An 18,899-nucleotide genomic window follows, 5' to 3' on the forward strand; every position below is an offset into this window, starting at 1 on the left:
GGAGTTGTGACACGGATGAATGTTGACTTTGTCTGGGTTGATCACCCTAGGCTTAGTCCAGCTTTCGAGCAGCACAACCCTAACCATGGGGGTTATACATGATGTTAGTCCCAGGAGGTATCTTTTTATGCATATTTGTATATTTCTATAAATGATGTTATGAAATGAATGAACGGTTTATGTTAGGAAAATGAAATGAGTATTTCCAATTGTATAAGTACGTATGAGGTAAAGACAACTATTTTCGGTTATATGAAGAATGATGTTTTCTGTAAACACCAATGCATGCTGCCCACACACTGATATTAACTTGATCACCCTTATTGAGAAGTGTCTCACCCCATTATACAAATCATCTTTTCAGAAAATAACAGGTATCGTGCTTAGCAGTGTTAGGGGGGTTGATTACGCACTAAAACTACGTAATTAGGCATCTTAATCCGATCATTAGGACTTATATTTTTAATTAAATGTCTAATTACGTCTAATATTATAACAAAGTGTCATATTTATAATTTATGAGTTTTATTGAACAATTTATGAATTTTTGGTAATTTTTTTATCGCAGGAAAATTCCTAGGAGCCAAAATCGGCACTAGTTCGTAATTTGAGCATAACTTTCCCGTCCAAGCTTTGATTGAGACGATTCGAATTTTTGGAGACATACGAGGGGGTTATCTACAACTTTTGTGTTTTGAGCTTCAAGAGAAACTGGCTCCAGAAGAGTCAAAAACGGACCGTGCTCGCGGAGAAGAAAAATGAAAGAAAAAAAAAAGAAAAAATATATATAAATGTGTTGCATGGCTGGGTCGGGTTGGGCTAGCCAGGTCTAGGGCAAAGCCCTCCTCTTATTTAGTCTTCATCTTTCCACGGTGCTCCCCTGTGCATCCGCGCACCCTCTGTATGCCCCTCCTTTCTTTTGTTTTTTTCAACTCTCCCTTGCTTCCTCACCTTACTACCTTATCCCTCTCATCTTGCTTTCTCTGTGTTTCCCCTCTCTTCTCTCTCTTTCTCTATCTTTCCCGGCTGCCAGCAACGACTCACCAGCTGTGGGGTCCCTCCAAGCTCTTGCCATCTTCTGCACAGCCGAGAGCTCAGCGACAGCATCACTAGCTTACTCTGATGAGCAACCACCTTCAGTCGTTGCAGCCACAACAGCACCCGAGGTCGGTTCTTCTCCAGACAGCTGCATCAGACCACTTTCACCAGTCGGCAGCTTCCACAGCAACCTGCTGCCACAGCCACTCTTCAAGCATCCGAGTCCCTCATGCTCTCTCTCTATTTTTTTTTCTTTTCGTTCTTTTATTTGGATACTATTGTTTTATTTATTTATTGAAGTTAATTAATTTGGGCTTTAAATGTCATATTATTATTGTTTTATTAAGCAACTATTGTTATTTTTATTTTTTTATTGAGGTTTATGGAAAGATTTAGATTTTGAATGATATTTAGTTGTTTTAATTTGTTGGCTTTTGTTTTATGGATGCAATGAGCTACCGTGGAATTAATTTGACCCGAAAATTGTGTATTGCGAGCATGGGTGGCTAAGTTCGGTAACTCGGGCTGTGGGTCAATGTCGTTTGCGTTCCATGGTTTGTTAGTTCTCTTATGATATTATTGATAAACTTTTATTTGGTTAAAACCGAAAATTGAAGGCATCGTTGATAAATCGCTGGCACTTATTTCTTGTTTTGTTGTTGACGTTAGGCACATCAAAACAAACCTTGATTTAATCTAGGATTTTCATCAACTAATTTTTATATGACATTCGGTTGATGCTTAATGAGAGTTTTTATTTTCTTCCGTTTGGATGTGGCAAATTTACTCGAGCTTTAGTAATAAAATTTCATCTTATTAATGTCTTGATTGGATTAACAAGAAGAGGAGTAATGCCTAGGAAATTAGTAAACGGTGAAAGCAAATAGACATTGAATCCATAACCCGAGTGTTTGATAAATTGTTTCAGTTAATCTGTTTAGTTTGGTTGCGTTAGTAGGTTTACATTTTTGGAAATTCGATAAAAGTTCAGTCACATTTTAGCATTTTTCTCAAATACCTCCCATTTTGTTTATTGTTTTCAAAATCATAAAAGACCAAAAAGATTTTCAACCCACATTTTACAGCAACAGAATTTTACTAAACTTTCATAAATACTTTGATACTCAGTGGTCCCTATGGAATACGATCCTAGACTCATCCTTGATACAACTTGACACTTCTGCACTTGGAAGCACAACTCAAAACGAGTCACCTTTCATACATATAAGTTCCCAAGCATCCATATTACAATCCAACCCAAAATTGGACAACTAGTTTGGTCCATACAACCATAATACATATCCATTAACTTTACAACATAACGTACATATCCTGAGATCATACAGATCTTCCCAAAAAGGAACTTTGGTAATGTATGTTTGGTGAATGTTTCAATACTTCCGCTTCATTTATGTTTAATGGTTATGGTATCAGATACACGGACGTCACTGAAGTAGCACCCTAGGCCCACGAGGCGTTCGGGGCATTACAATTCCCCCAGGAAGCTGCTTGTCAAAAGCTAATCAGAACAAAGTTACGTAAGAAGCTACTTAGCAAAAGCTGGTCGGAACAAAATTCCCCCAAGAAGTTGCTCGGAAAAATATGGTCGGAACAAAGTTCCCCAAGAAGCTACTCGGCAAAAGCTAGTCGGAACAAAGTTCCCCAAGGAGCTACTCGGCAAAAGCTAGTCGGAACAAAGTTCCCCCAAGAAATTGCTCGGCAAAAGGTGGTCGGAACAAAGTTCTTGAGGAAACTGGTACGCAAAAGCTGGTAAGAACAAAGTTCCCCCAAGAAACTACTCGACAAAAGCTGGTCGGAACAAAGTTCCCCCAAGAAGCTGCTCGACAAAAGCTGGTGGAACAAAGTTTCCCTAGGAAGCTACTCATCAAAAGCTGGTCGAAACAAAGTTTCGCAAGAAGCTACTCGGCAAAAGCTGGTTGAAACAAAGTTCCCCCAAGAAGCTGCGACCAAAGCTGGTCGGAACAAAATTCCCTAAGAAGTTGCTTGGAAAAAGCTAGTTCGAACAAAGTTCCTCCAGGAAGCTGCTCGGCAAAAGCTGGTTGGAACAAAGTTCCCCCAAGAAGCTACTCGACAAAAGCTAGTCGGAACAAAGTTCTATAAGAAGCTGCTCGGTAAAAGCTGGTTGGAACAAAGTTCCCCTAGGAAATTGCTCAGTAAAAGCTGGTCGAAACAAAGTTCCCCAAGAAGTTACTCATCAAAAGCTGGTCATAACAAAGTTCCGCAAGAAGCTACTCTTCAAAAGCTGGCCGGAACAAAGTTCCGCAAGAAACTACTTGGCAAAAGCTAGTTGGAACAAAGTTCCCTAGGAAGCTGCTTGGCAAAAGCTAGTCAGAACAAAGTTCCCCCAAGAAGATGCTTGTCAAAAGTTGGTTGGAACAAAGTTTAGTAAGAAGCTGCTCGGCAAAAGCTAGTCGGAACAAAGTTCCCCCAATAAGTTGCTCGGCAAAAGTTGGTCGGAACAAAGTTGCCCAAGAAGTTGTTCGGCAAAAGCTAGTCAGATCAAAGTTTCCCTAGGAAGCTGCTCAGCAAAAGCTAGTCAGAACAAAGTTCCCCCAGGAAGCTACTCGGCAAAACTTTCGAGAAGAGCTGCTCAGGGTAAATTCTCACTTGACCGATTCAGCGAAGATGAACGCGTCCCAACATCGGCTCGGGTCAGCCATTTTCCTCCCTTCTAGCTCGTCAAAGCTGGGTGCATCTTAATATTGGCTTGGAACCAAACATAGCTCGGCATTGGCTCGAAGCCGAACATAGCTCAGCATCGGCTCGGTTCAGCCATTTTCCTCCAATATGGTTCGTCAAAGCCGGGTGCCTCTTATTATCTGCTCGGATCAACCAAACTCAGCTCGGCTCGACATCGGCTCCTTAAAGGCTAGAGCGATTCACGCTTGTGCCATAACTGACCAATAAATGGCCATACACCCTCGGGTCAACTTCAGCCACTATAAGTGGGGACTTGGGTAAGAGGTTAAGGCAAATCATTCTTAACTCACTCTTACTGTTGCATTCAACCTCTTTGAAATATTCTCCTTACTTAGGCATCAGAGTGATCCCCCGGAGTACACCCCAGGTCCTCAAAGCTTGTTTCGTTTTCAGCCTTTTCAGATCTTCGGAAGTTAGAGAGTAGCCTCGTAGGTCATTGCCATTTTTATCCTGTAACAAATAGAACTAAAGCTCCATATCCAAAACTCACAAGCATCTTCTAATTTATGCTTTATTTTAATTTTGTTTCTATATCTTTATTTGTTTTGGATTTATTAAGATATAAAAAAATTAAAAACAACATTGTAAAAGGGAAATCAAAAAATGAGTTAATTTTTTATTTTTATAATATTTATAAAAAATAAAAAAATAATTAATAAACAATTTTGATAATAAACAATTTTGATACTATTTGTCTATATAAATAATCTTTAATTTTTTAAATAGTTACAAAAAATGGTACATTACTATTTTTAAATATATATATATATATATATATATATATATATATATATATATATATAAAAGTTGAAAAAGGGAAAGAGAGAAAGAAGTATATACACGCTAGCTTAAACTCACAAAGACAAGGTGAATACACTATGTCGTGCAAAAATAAAATAATAATAGAACAAAAGTATCATGTCCTGAATCCACAAGCACCTTACAATTTATGTTTTGCTTTAATTTTATTTCTACATCTTTATCTGTTTTGGATTTATTAAAAAATAAAAAAGTTTGAAAATATTATAAAAAGGGAAATTACAAAAGATGAGTTAAATTTTTTTTTTTTACAATATTTATAGGCATTATAAAATAATATTAAATAGTTTTATACTATTTATTTATACAAATAATTTTTAATTTTTAAATAATTATAAAAATGACACCTTAAATGAAAGTTGAAAAAGAGAGGAAGGGTATGGGGCAGGGAGGCTAATGGGTGGCATGGGTAGGGGGAGGGAGGCCCGATGGATGGAAGGGAAATGCCTGAGAGTCAATTTTTGAAAAGTCGATATTGACTTATTGACTTAATTTTTATGGTTTTGCATATGAAATTGACTTTTGAAAAATTAGTTATGACTTTTAATTAATTTTTTATGTATATTAAAACTGACCTTCAAAAGTCAATTTTAGCTGAAACTAACTATTAAAAAGTCGATTGAGTTTATTTCAGTAATTTTTAACCCAACTATCCTATAATTGTGTTTAATTTGTTTTAATTTAAATATTTTTGTAAAAAACTCATGGACCCTTTCTATGACCTATTATTTTTTTTAAAAAAAATTTTTAAAAATTATTTGATATAATATATATATATATATATATATATATATATATATATATATAGTGTGTAGATCATTTTGTAATATTTGACAAAAATTAAGGGCACCAATGAAATAAAATAATATTTAAAAAAAGTAAAAGTTATTATTGACTTTTAAAAGTAGCAAACTTCTAACTTTTAAAATTAAATATTTACTGGGCAAATATATATGTGTGTGTGTGTGTTTCTCATTTTTAATTTTTTGGAACGAAAAGTTTGTGCATGCAAACAAGGGAACAAAACTTATTATCGTAAGATAAAATAAGAAAGAGCGTGCACTCTTACTAATAACAACGTTCACTAATAATTAATGAAAACAAAGAGTTAAATGATAATAATCAATGAGATTAAACCTAAGTATGTTAACATTGAAATAGAAACGCTTTGCGTCACAAATAAATCTCAAATATTATATGATTTAATTTATTGCATTTTCCAAATTTTGATGAATATTTAAGTAATATTTAAATTTTTTCTTTCAAGGTACGATATAGTGATTAAAATTTTTATTGTTTTTGTGCATTGTTAAAAGTTTAAACCTTCTAAATAAATTACAATTCTTACTATTAATCAATAAGTAAATTAATTAAATAAGAATGATAACTTTAAGAGCATTAAAAAAATATTTTGAACTAATTTCTCTACCTAATTTTTGGTGGGTTATTTTAGATGAGGCTTGCATCTTTTTTAAGTTGAACATTAAACTATTGAACTGAAAAAGGTCAGGTTAGAGTAAATTTAATATATCTAAAAACAATTAATTTAAAGAAATAAAATCCTTAGGCTACAATTTCCAATTCGACTTAGTTTCATCCAAACATGGCCTTGCCAAGTGTGATTGAGCAATGAATCTCAATACACCTGCATCGCACGGTAACAAATCTCAACAAAAAGGGCGTTTTGGTCATTTCACGCATTCACATCCTCTTTAAGGCTTCACATTTTCAGACAAGACCCGGGTAAATCTCGAACCCGTATTTAACACCCCAATCGCTGACTTGACCCATCGACTAGAACTCTCGGTCTCGTCACCGTCGCTGCCTATGGGTAACTGCAACGGTGCGCCCACCGCTCACAGCCGCCTCCGGCCGGACTCCTCCACTGCCAACGCCGCCGCCGCAGGCGCGGAACCCTCCTCCAACAGCAGCCTCAAGGTGAGGCCTAGCGAACCCTCGCCGTCGCCGTCACCGTCGCGGCCGCCGTCACCGTCGCGGCCGCCGCCGCAGTCGGCGGCAGCGGTGCCCCGGCCTCTCCCGGGCGTGGGCCGCGTCCTCGGCCGGCCGATGGAAGACGTGCGGTTGACTTACATTTTCGGGCGCGAGCTCGGCCGTGGCCAGTTTGGCGTGACCTATCTGGTGACTCACAGAGAGAGCAAGGAACAGTTCGCGTGTAAGTCCATCGCCACTCGCAAGCTTGTGAACAAAGGCGACATCGACGACGTCAGGCGCGAGGTGCAGATCATGCACCACCTCACCGGCCACCGCAACATTGTCGAGCTCAAAGGCGCTTTCGAGGATCCCCACTCGGTGAACCTCGTGATGGAGCTCTGCGCTGGCGGCGAGCTCTTCGATCGGATCATTGCCAAAGGACACTACTCCGAGCGAGCGGCGGCAGAGATGTGCCGTCAAATTGTCACCGTTGTTCACAACTGCCACTCTATGGGAGTGATGCATAGGGATTTGAAACCTGAGAATTTCTTGCTCTTGAGTCCCGATGAGAATTCGCCGTTGAAGGCCACTGATTTTGGTCTTTCTGTGTTCTTCAAGCCAGGTGAGTGTTATTCTATTTATTCTCTCTTGACCTCATTTCGCACGATTTCTTGACGCCTTTGATTTGGAGATTTCTTGGCAATTTAACTATGAAAAATTAATCATGAAATTCTGTGGATATCTTTTGAATGGAGACAATTTTTTTTTTGCCGGTTACTCCAATTTTATTAGTTTTGTAGTGATGCTGTTGTTATGGATCATTGCTTTGCACTTAGTTTATCTCTTTACACGGGGATGCAGTGCTTATATATGAATTGTGTTCGTTATACCTCTCCCGTAAATCAGGACTGGAAAAATGAATCCGTGTGATTGGGTACTTATGCAACTTATTAATATTGCTGTCTCATTTCTTTTTTTTCTTTTTTTTTTTTTGTTTTTTTTGTTTTTTGGTTTTTGGTTTTTTGTTTTTTATTTCCTGCTTGTTTTGGTGGAAGGGAGAGGGGGGGGGGGGGTGAGTTTGCAGTTGAGAGAATGTTAAGGTACGGTGAGATTTTTATGTGCCTTGCAATAGAATAATATATAGGGGTTAGAAAATTCAATTGGGAACAATGGAGTACAGAGATACAACTTCCAATATAACTTTGATGAAGCATTGCTTTTCAAAGTTTTATATTGGTCATCTAAAGTGTGAAAAAAAGGACAGTTTGGAACTTAGGGAACAATTGGAAATGCTCTGAAGGATGAAATAGATTGATCACTCTTGGGTTTCGTCACAAAGACACAAATCTCTCTAAGTCCTAACATTTCAAAAATTACTCAAACCTTCCTTCGTTTTTACTTCTAGTGCTGCTTAATACCCATATGTTAGTTAGTCTTTATCAAACCTTCTCCTAATTTTGTTTTTTGAAACCATATTGTCATAGAAATATTTTTTAAGTATACTCATTGTTTTCCTTTTGTCACCCATTCATCCTTCCTCAATACCCCATCTTCCTTTGAAATCACCACACACTGAGACCCTCAAACCTACCAGCCAAACTGCACACCTAATCACCATTAACAGCCTTGCATCCTATGCACAACCTCGCGACTCATCACCTCCCATATTTAATTGAGGCCCCCAGTTCTGTTGCCTGCTTGCCTGTGAAGATGACGAGTCATTGATGACAATGTGAGCAAGGTGGTGATATGTTTTAAATTAATGTCACAAAATAATGTCTTAATACTTTTGCTTCCAGCTATTTTATTGTGGCATTATGCTTACCTTGTTTTTTAGTGCTCATGGGTTTGTAACTTTATAGCCTATGTGCGTGTGCAGGAGATGTATTTAAAGACCTTGTTGGAAGTGCTTATTATGTTGCTCCTGAAGTGTTGCGTCGAAACTATGGGGCTGAGGCTGATATTTGGAGTGCTGGGGTGATACTGTACATTCTACTTAGTGGGGTCCCACCATTCTGGGGAGGTATGCATTTCCTCTGTTTATTTGGAGTGGAGAACATATAGATAAACCTTTTTTATTTATTTTTTTCCTATTAATTTTTCTTCTCCTGCCTTTCTCTTTTTTTTTTTTTTTACTTCTATGTTGAAAAGAAACTTATACTTCATCACATCTGATGAACTTTTCCATTTGGTTTTAATCCATAGATTCTAGAATAGGAATTCAGTTTTCAAAATTATTTGGGATGCAAGAAGTGGGCATATAGTTGACAATCTTCTGAGCAATGTGTGGATAAACTTTGAGCAAAAGTAATTATAGGAGTTATAAATGTAAGTAAAATGCAAACTTTTGGAACTAAAAATCAGTGAAAAAACTGCTAATAATTTAATAAATGTTGTCATGCACCATGTTTGAAGGATTGAGTAAATGTCTAAGTGTGTGTGTGTGTGTGTGAGAGAGAGAGAGAGAGAGAGAGAGTTTTATGAGAAAATTTGTATGTTGCAGTTTTAGAATCTACACAATCATTCTGCCATCTGGTATATGCATGCACAACTTTTAATCAATTCATTATTTTTCAATAATACAATTGATTTTTTATAGGAACTTGATTATTGGTATTATTTTATTTCAATATTTTGAAATGCTTAATCAAGGCTCGCCGTGAGGCTCGATCTAAAATATCAAATCTCAAAAAGGCTGCATGCCTGCATTACACGCTGATGCTTATACAATTGTACCACAGGCACGCCTTTTGCACTTTTTTAGTTAAGGCTTGCGCATTTTGAGTGTGTAATTCTCAAGTTAGATTTGGGTAGAAAATTTTAACTACATACTTATATAATAGGAATGTTATAATATGAGTTGATTTCTAAAATTCTTGAACCTCAAATCTTTCCAAAATAATTGAGAGTTGCATCTTATATCTTGAAAAAAGTTGAACTTTGTAATGTTATAGCAATTTGTTGCCATGATATGCGTAATGTATTCAATTTAGCAATTTTTGAATGGCCAACAAGTATTTTACAAATTTCATTTGAATTTTTTTAAAGTTTTTTTTTTTTTTTTTTTTTTTTTTTGATTTCTTAATTTTTTTCTTTATTTTTAAAACAAATGAAATTTATACACATATTTTTATCTAAAAATAAAATTTTCAAAAGGCTTATACCTCAATGCCTTAAGGCTTACACCTCGCCTCTTGAGGATTAAAAATCCTCGCCTTATGCCTTTGCCTTTCAAAGTACTGTTTGATTTTATTAGAAAACCTAGAGTTTCTCCCTTTCTCATGTCTTTTTTTTTTTTTAATTGATTTATTCCTAAGAAAAACTGTAGGAGTTCCTAGAACATTATTCTTGGAGGTGCAAGAATATTTCCTGTGTAATATGTGTCCCCACTGGTTATGTTTGGGTCTCCCTCAACTAAGGAACAGGTTTCTGTTAATGTTGCAACTTGTTGGTAAACCATAAACAGAATGACTATTATTTATTTATTTATTTTGGGGGTTGGGGAGAGTTATTTGCAGAAGCCTGAACTTTGATTTGTGAAATAAACTGCATCAAATGCATTATTGTAAGTACCTTTCCGACTGTTTGTGATTCTGTCATTTAGTTTACTCCCATTGTTCAATGGTCAGCTGACTATTGGTTTGTCCTCTCATTTACATTCATTTATTTACTTATTTTTATGTGCAGAGAATGAACAGGGTATCTTTGATGCTATTCTACGTGGACACCTTGATTTCTCTTCCGATCCTTGGCCTTCCATATCCAGTAGTGCCAAAGAAATTGTAAAGAAGATGCTTTGTTCTGATCCTAAAGAACGACTCTCTGCACTTGAAGTCCTAAGTAAGCTTCACCCCTTTAAAAATTGCAGAGACATGAGTTAGTTTGGTTGACTGAAAAAAATAGATCTGATGTTTCTCATGTAATGTTACTGAAGAGCCTGACTACTTCTCACACATGCATGTGTATGTCCATGCACATGAATATTTAATTAAAAAGCTGATGAGAGAAATTATTAATCTGGATTCTATTGCAAATGATATTGGAATTTTCCGTTAGTGAGCCTAACTATCAAAGTTGATATTGGCTCCCTTTTTTTTTTTTTAATATGAAATGAGCTATTGCTTGAATGTAGTTAACTGTTAATTAAGTTGATTTGTTGGTAGACTGTCCTAATTTTTGGGGTATAAAAAGAACACTATGGGAAAAGAGCTGAAAACTACAATTCTCAACAGTTGAATATGCAATGCAGATCATCCATGGGTGAGAGAAGATGGAGATGCTTCTGATAAGCCCCTTGACATTGCTGTCTTAACAAGAATGAAGCAATTCAGGGCAATGAACAAACTCAAAAAAGTAGCTCTAAAGGTTAGAGCATAGTCTATTGTTACATCTACTGTATGGTTGCCATTTATAATCTTGGCATTATAACTGGATTTCGTACTTCCTTTTTCAGGTAATTGCAGAAAATCTATCCGAAGAAGAAATCATAGGCTTGAAGGAGATGTTCAAATCCATGGACACAGATAATAGTGGAACAATCACTTATGAAGAGTTGAAAGCTGGTCTCCCAAAACTGGGTACCAAGCTTTCCGAATCAGAGGTGAAGCAGCTAATGGAAGCGGTACTGTCTCCAGTTTTATTTTCTCATGATTCCCCAGATTTTTGCTGCTTTTTAATGCTTTATTTTTAGCCTACTGTGAATATGATAACAGACCACCTTATTATCCTTTTAAAAGCTTTTGTCATGTTCAGGTTTTAAAAAAAAAAAAAAAATTCAACATTTGGGTAATTATTGTGGAAGGAATGTAGCTAAAGGCACTCTAGGATCATAACCTCCTTATTTGAATGTGACTGCTCCCGTGGATCAAGTGTTTGATTACATATATAAGGAGATTCTAATGTTGAATGAAGGTACAATTTTGACTTGCAATTAAGCAGCTATTTTGTTTGATGAGACTTGCACAATCTTATTTGAACCCGAAGAATGCCGAACTAAAGAAAACTGTTACCAATTAATTGGGATTTTCTATGAAATTCTTTTCGTCCATTTCGCTTTTGTAGGTTGATATCTCCCACCATAGGCCATCATATTTTCATAACCTTAGCCACATTTTATTTGACCTTCGTCATGTCCTTCTGGTGCATTCATTTTGAATTCCTTAATGCTACATGCATTGTTATACATTGGATATGACTTAACCCTATATTAGTTGACTCTCTCAATCTTCATGTTAATTGATTCTATGTTTTGTTTTCCTGGGGTGCATTCATTTTTTATGTCTTGCCTTGCGACTTATCCACATCAACATTTTCACTTTGTCTGTGCTTTATTAATGTTTCCACATTTCGTTCCTAACCTTTGAGCTTTCTATTTTGTAGGAAAAAAACATTGATAGCCTTTTAGCTGGAATTTTCCCCGTAATTTGAGTTGTATTAGTTGATTCCAAAATACTCCAAGAAGCATTTATCTACATTATATGCCACCAACAAGTGAATTATATTTATGTCATGACATGTTAACAATACCTAATAGCTTCTCTGGAACTATATCATTGCCTTTTCTTATATGCATGTTTTTCTCTTTTTAGTATTCATGCCATGCACCAACCAAATTAACATGATTTTGCCCGTTCAGGCTGATGTGGATGGAAATGGAACAATTGACTACATTGAGTTTATAACAGCTACAATGCACATGAATAGGGTGGAAAGAGAGGACCACTTATACACTGCCTTCAGATATTTTGACAAGGATAAAAGCGGGTAAACTTCAGTGATCTTTCCATGACACTTATTTGTTGCCATCTCCTAAAGTCAATTTGTGTGTGCATGCATGTGTATGTTTTTTTTGGGGGGCAGGGTGGGGGGGGAGATATGCCTTTGCCTATCTCATAATGATTACATCATAATAATTAGTAGTTCCTATGTCCCTGTAAACATGATCAAACTGATTTTTCTATTTTGTGCTGCTCTTCTACTTCATCCTTCTTCTTTAGGTATATAACAAAGGAAGAATTGGAGCATGCCTTGAAGAAGTATAATATGGCCGATGAGAAAACAATAAAGGAGATCATTGCAGAAGTTGACATAGACAATGTAATTTTTTAAAAATCTTTTATGTCCTTGTTTGTTTCTTCTCATCTCTTAGCATCATTAGATAATCATATGCCTGAATGAAATTGTATCTGTGAAAGGGTTGGGGAATGGCTCATGCTTGAGTATGTTGTTTCCCTCTATGTTCGAGAATATTTCATTCTCCAAGGATACTGAGAATTTAAACCAACTTGCCACTGTCTTGGATGGGAATGTATTTCCACTCATACATAACAGTGATTGTTGTTTTTATGCCATTACACAGGCATAATTTCTGAAATTTATAATTTATAAAACCCATAAACATAATGAAAACATGATATGCACCAAATTACTGGGAAGATGTAAGACACAAAAGACACCCCACAGTGATCATAATTAATAGATGGAGAAAAATATTAAGACAAGATGCTGTTGTTCAAATTTAGCGCCCATTTGGGACAAATTTCATTTGGAAGTGTTTTTGTAGGGAAAAAAATTAATTTTAGGCTAATCTCTAACAACTTACTTTGTAAGTGTCACATTCTTCTAGTTGAAAATTAATTTTGAACCTAAACTCTGTATTGAAGGAAGTTGATTGTTGATGCTTCCTCCAAAGCTAATAATATTATGACTTTTTTGACCAAATTGTCCCATGTTAGCATTTATATTGTAAATTCACTTTTGCTTCATACTCCAGATTTTTCCAAACAAGCTTCTATCATGTGTGGAAGTTCTTCATGGACCAGTAGTCAAGTTTGATATGGGAGGGGTGAGGATTTATTTCACTAGAACTGTTTTAACTACACACTTGTGGTTTTGACCCCTTCGGTATGAAAGGTGTGTAGGAATACCAAAATCACATTTCTTGATTGGACAATTGGGCCTTTTATCATGAGAGTACGTTTTGAATTGTGGAGAGTAATTCATGAAATAGTCCAAAGCCCTTATTTAAACTTTAGAGCACAAGGATTGTTGGTTGGAAGTTTACTGTAAAATGACAAATGCCATTCCAATGGTTCCATTCATCTCATATTTTGCATGGGTTCGACTCCACAACAATAGTTCACCATTGTTTCCATTTTACTTGTGCGATTGTTCGTCGTTGCACTAAAATGCTCCTTCCATGACCAAGTTCTGTACATACAAAGCCTAAAGGTCCTACTTAATGATGATTAGCTATTCTGATATAATGTATTCCCAACTCTTTTTGCAGGATGGGAGAATAAACTACGATGAGTTTGCAACTATGATGAGGAAAGGCAATCCTGACTTGGTTACGAAAAGACGCCTCAAATAAGCTTCTAGCACTCCTGGACAAGCTTAAGGCTCAAATGGGTTGTGGGATTCAAGCTTCTGTTGCAACTGAGATCATGTGTATAATCTATAGTGTATAATCTCCATTGAGCTAGCTAGTACAGCGGGACAACTCTTGCTCGGTGGAATTTATTGTGGTCTGCGTATACCTGCAGTTCGTGACAAGGAATGACCAAGTTTGCCATCAGGTTCCCAGATAAATTTAGTTTGGGTTTTGCTTGAGAAGATTCTTTTTATTTGTTAGATGCTGTAACGTATCAATGTGTGCAAATTCCAGGGCCGCACCTGTTCCTATATTAAGCCACTTAGTATATATATGAAGTGTCCCCCTGATAAGCAGTGTCAAGAAACCAAAGGACAAATAAAAAAGTTGCAGAGGAAAAAACCAAGAGCTTGTGATTTGGAGCTTTCTCATTCATTTTACTTGCAATTTTGTGTGCTATATCCCCCAACTCTATGCAATGTGGATGCATTTTATTGTAATGATTAAGCCCTTTTTAAGGTACTGTTTGGGAGCATAATTGTGTAGATCTGGAAGAAATTTAATATAATTTTATATTATTTAGATTCACACAAATGTAAATTTAAGGTTCGAAATTCATATCTCCAAGCACAAGATATTTGTTTTTTCTTTTGATGAATAGGTTGTGGCTCATGTGATCATCTCAAGTTTTTCAAATTGAAATGCCTTTGCCTTCTTCACAGGGAACTGATGCTTGCATGCATAATTTTACTCTTTTGGGGGTGGGGGAAGCTAATGGTTTTGTGTAAAGGTAACTTCTAGCTGCACAGGTTCTAGAGTACAGCTAGGTTGAGAAAGGGCGACTCTTTTCACCCTTTTTAATTTCAACGGGCTGTTGTGGTAGGGCTTTTTGTTTTTTTTTTGTTTTTTTTTAATTTTGTCATGAGGAATAGACTATTTTTGTTACTGTAGAGTAACAAATTTTTAAAAATTATGTGGCTCTAAAGCAATATGCTAATTACTTTCAAACCTCACAAAACAAATAGAAATTTTGTTGTGAATGAACTTGGAATTGCACAACAAAATTTGAAGGCAATAATGAAGAATAGGTGAAGAACAAACACATCGCAGTATATTTGAAAAGTAAGAATAACAATATGAAGATTTAGGTGGTTCAGTGATGCCTACATTTATGGGAGCAATCGGTAAAGGTTTTTATTATGAGAATGTTAAAAAATACAATACAATACAATACAATATAATGACCTTCCTCACTCAGAATATACTCAGAATGATATATTTATAAACTCTTCAGAGGTTTCTCTCCAAACACCCAATCATATTAATGTTCATATTCAAAATTTGAAATCAGCCTCGCCACCCCTGAACCAATCAGTCGATTGATTCAGACAGAATGTTAATTGGCTGAATTCTGGAGTAAACTGTCGACTGATTCGTTTTGTTGCTGCTCCTCAGCATATGTGACTTTCAACTATATCTTCTTCCTTGTTTATACAATCCATTAAGTATATGAGCCATAAAAACACAACAATCTCCACCTTGGCGAATACACGCCCCTTAGGAGAACCTGAAAGACATAGCTTGTTGCTTGACCTTGACCTTGGAACGTTAGGTTGGGTTCGTCTCCCTTTCAGCACTTGGAGACATGAAGTAAATCCAAGCAATGCTTGAACTTTTCAGTAGTAATCGGTTTTGTCAAAATGTCCGCTGCGTTTTCAGATGTGTGAACCTTCTCTAATACAAGTTCACCTGAAGTAATTAATTCCTGAGCTCTGTGTAACCTTATATCATTATGCTTGGTTTTAGGATGGTACACTTGATTCTTTGTTAAGTAGATAGCGCTCTAAGTGTCACAACGTAGCACAACCCCACTTTTTTTGTATACCTAGCTCTTTGACCAAACTAGTAAGTCATAAGGCTTTCTTTGCAACTTCATCAACTGTAATATATTTAGATTTAGTTGTAGATAATGTCACCAAAGATTGTACCATAGACCTCCAACATATAAGTCCTCCCACAATGGTAAAGACATAACTCGTTATAGACCTTTTGTCATCCATATCCACTACATAAATAGCATCAACAAACCCCACAACTGATGGACTATCTCTTTGCTTGTCGAACATGATGTCATAACTAGAACTACCCCGTAAGTATCTGAAAATCCATTTGATGACTTCCTAGTGCTATTTACTTGGATTCAAGAGAAACTTACTCACCACACTCACTACATGAGTCAAGTTTGGTCTTGTACACACCATGACATACATTAAACTCCCCACGACACTAGTATAGGAGACCTTTGACATGTCTCGGATATCTCATCCTTACTTGGTCATTCAACAGTAGACAATTTAAGGTGACTCGCTAGATGTATACATACCGGTTTAGCATCAGTCATGCTGAACCTTTCCAACACATTCTTCATATAACCGCCCTGAGATAATCACAACCTCCTTACAGTTTTGTCCCGGGGAATCTTCATCCCAATTATCTTCTTGGTTAGACCAATATCCTTATGTCAAACTCTTTATGCAACAAATCCTTTAACTGATTTACCTCAGTTAAATCTTTTGCAACTATTAACATGTCATCTACATACAATAATAAAAAAATAAGAGAACCATCACCAAGCTTCTTCACGTATACGCAATAGTCATACTCACATCTTTTGTAGCCTATCCTGATCATATAGGAATCAAATCTTTTGTACTATTGCCTTGGAGACTGTTTCAACCCGTAAAGAGACTTCTTCAACTTGCAAACTAAGTGTTCTTGCCTTGGTTCACTGAATCCCTCCGGTTGTATCATATAAATCTGCTCCTCCAAGTCACCATAGAGAAATGTCGTCTTCATGTCCATTTGTTTTAAATGCATATCATAATATGCTACTAACCCCAACACTACTCTGATGGAAGTATGTCGAACCACAGGTAAAAAGATTTTATCATAATCTATTCCCTTTTTCTATGAGTACTCCTTTGCAACTAACCGTGCCTTGAATTTATCTTCTTCCTTTTCTGGAATTGCTTCATTTTTCCTATATATCCATTTGCAACCTATCATTCTCTTCCCATTTGGAAGCTCCACCAACTCTCAAGTTTGATTTTTATGTAGCAATTCCATTTCCTCAATCATGGCAGCTATCCACCTACTTTTCTCTTGGTTGTGTACTACCTCTTGAAAAGTAGTTGGATCATTGCAATTGGTAATGAAAGCATAAGATACTAACTCTTCAAACCCATACCTTGGCGGTGGTCTGATAGTGCATCTGAATCTCCTTATAGGAATATTGTTGACTTGCTGGTTTCCCGAGTTAGAACCCCTTGCAATCGGGGGACCAAGATTATTATCAATTCCTTGAGTTTCTAACTCCACTTGCACAAACTGTTCATCTCTGCTCCAGTTTTCTGGCTCCTGTTTATCTTCATCATCAACTTGAGTACGCTTCACCATAACTTTCTCATCAAAAACTACATCCCTACTGATCACCACCTTATTTGCCATTGGATCTCACAGCTTGAACCCCTTCACACCCTTTTGATATCCCAAAAAGATGCAGTGTCTAGACTTTGCGTCAAACTTTAATCTCTTCTCACTAGACATATGAACATAGGATGGACAGCCGAATACCTTCAATCTAGAATAGTCTATTGCATTTCCCGTCAATACCTCTTTTGCCACTTTCCCTTCTAGTGATGTCCTTGGTGATCGATTTACCAAGAAATAAGCTATATTAATTACCTCTACCCAGAAGTTCTTTGGTAGCCCTGCATTAAGCCTGAAACACCGAGATCTTTCAGTTAGAGTTCGGTTCATCCTTTCAGCCACACCATTTTGCTGAGGTGTCTTGCGAACAGTGAAATGTCTCTTAATGCTCTGCTGCTCACAAAACTCCATGAACCTTGAATCAACGTACTCGGTTCCATTGTTTGACCTAAGGCGTTTGCTTCTCCTCCCCGTTTGGTTTTCCACTTCAATTTTTCACAACTTAAACATGGAAAATGTATCATACTTGTGCCACATGAAGTATACCTAGACTTGTCGTGAGTAGTCGTTAACAAAACTCACAAAATAAACATATCCTTCTCTTGATGCTACTTGAGACGCAAGGTGTACTCCCAAGAGGGGGGTGAATTGGGATTTAAAAAACTTTCTTTACAAACTCTTTTTATAAGTTCCTTCAGTTAATTTTTAAATTCCTGCTATCTTTCTTTTCAGCTGTCATACACAAACACAATGATCAAGAATCCTTTGAACTTTAACCAACTCAATCACACAAGTATAATTGGTTTGCAATGACCAACATTCAATCTAAGATTTAGTATTTATTAATGAATGATGATAAAGGTCAAAATTCAATATTTAGAATTCAGCTTTTCAATATATCAATCCAATCAATAAGGTAAGCGTGATTTTACAATAGATTAGAAATTTCAGTAAGCTTCCAAAATTCAGATTTTAATATCAAACAAGTTACTTGAGTTTAAGTATGTTAATGAACTTTGATATTTATCAACGTATTTCCTTTAATCAAGATTTTTGCAATCAACATACTTTCTTTAATCAAGGTTTCCGCAATTCCCAATATTTTAATTTCCAACAATTACGTAAACATCCATGCAATTTATATATGCAGAAAATTAAAGAGAGCAGGGAAGAGAGAGACACCGAGATTTTACGAGGTTCGGCTATTCCCGCCTACATCCTCACCTTAGGCAAAGCACCCAAAGATTTCGTTATACCGCTCCCTTAATCGAACAGAGCAAACCGTTTACACACTCCTTCAAGTAGGATGGAGCCCTCCTCTCCAAGCGATACCCCACGCTTGGTAGTCCAACGATTCAACAATCATAAACCATAAAAAATAACAAGAAGAAAAAAGAACAATTCTTGTATACAAAAATCACTCTCAGCAAGAGCATATTAGTACAAGTTAAAACCAATATATTTCAATCAAATAACATTATAGGAATATGAAGCTCAAAAATTTATCACCAGAGTTCTTTTTTAGATT

General features: G+C 36.4%; 1 protein-coding gene across 2 annotated transcripts; it reads left to right on the forward strand.

Annotated features, from left to right (window-relative positions):
* Positions 1-6,325: 6,325 nt before the first annotated feature.
* Positions 6,326-14,470, forward strand: LOC131157408 (calcium-dependent protein kinase 1-like). Of its 2 annotated transcripts, XR_009137264.1 has the most exons (9): positions 6,334-7,132; positions 8,390-8,533; positions 10,198-10,350; positions 10,760-10,875; positions 10,964-11,131; positions 12,146-12,273; positions 12,507-12,606; positions 13,799-14,087; positions 14,177-14,470. XR_009137264.1 is itself a non-coding variant. In XM_058111543.1 (8 exons), exons 1-8 carry the CDS (start codon positions 6,406-6,408, stop codon positions 13,880-13,882), a joined length of 1,620 nt encoding a protein of 539 aa, XP_057967526.1. In that variant the 5' UTR covers positions 6,326-6,405; the 3' UTR covers positions 13,883-14,470. The 2 variants fall into 2 exon arrangements, 1 of the variants encoding a protein (XP_057967526.1); XM_058111543.1 differs by having other exon boundaries at positions 6,326-7,132; positions 13,799-14,470.
* Positions 14,471-18,899: the final 4,429 nt, after the last annotated feature.

This window comes from Malania oleifera, chromosome 6 (genome assembly GCF_029873635.1).
Source record: "Malania oleifera isolate guangnan ecotype guangnan chromosome 6, ASM2987363v1, whole genome shotgun sequence".
In the NCBI taxonomy this organism is placed as follows: domain Eukaryota; kingdom Viridiplantae; phylum Streptophyta; class Magnoliopsida; order Santalales; family Ximeniaceae; genus Malania; species Malania oleifera.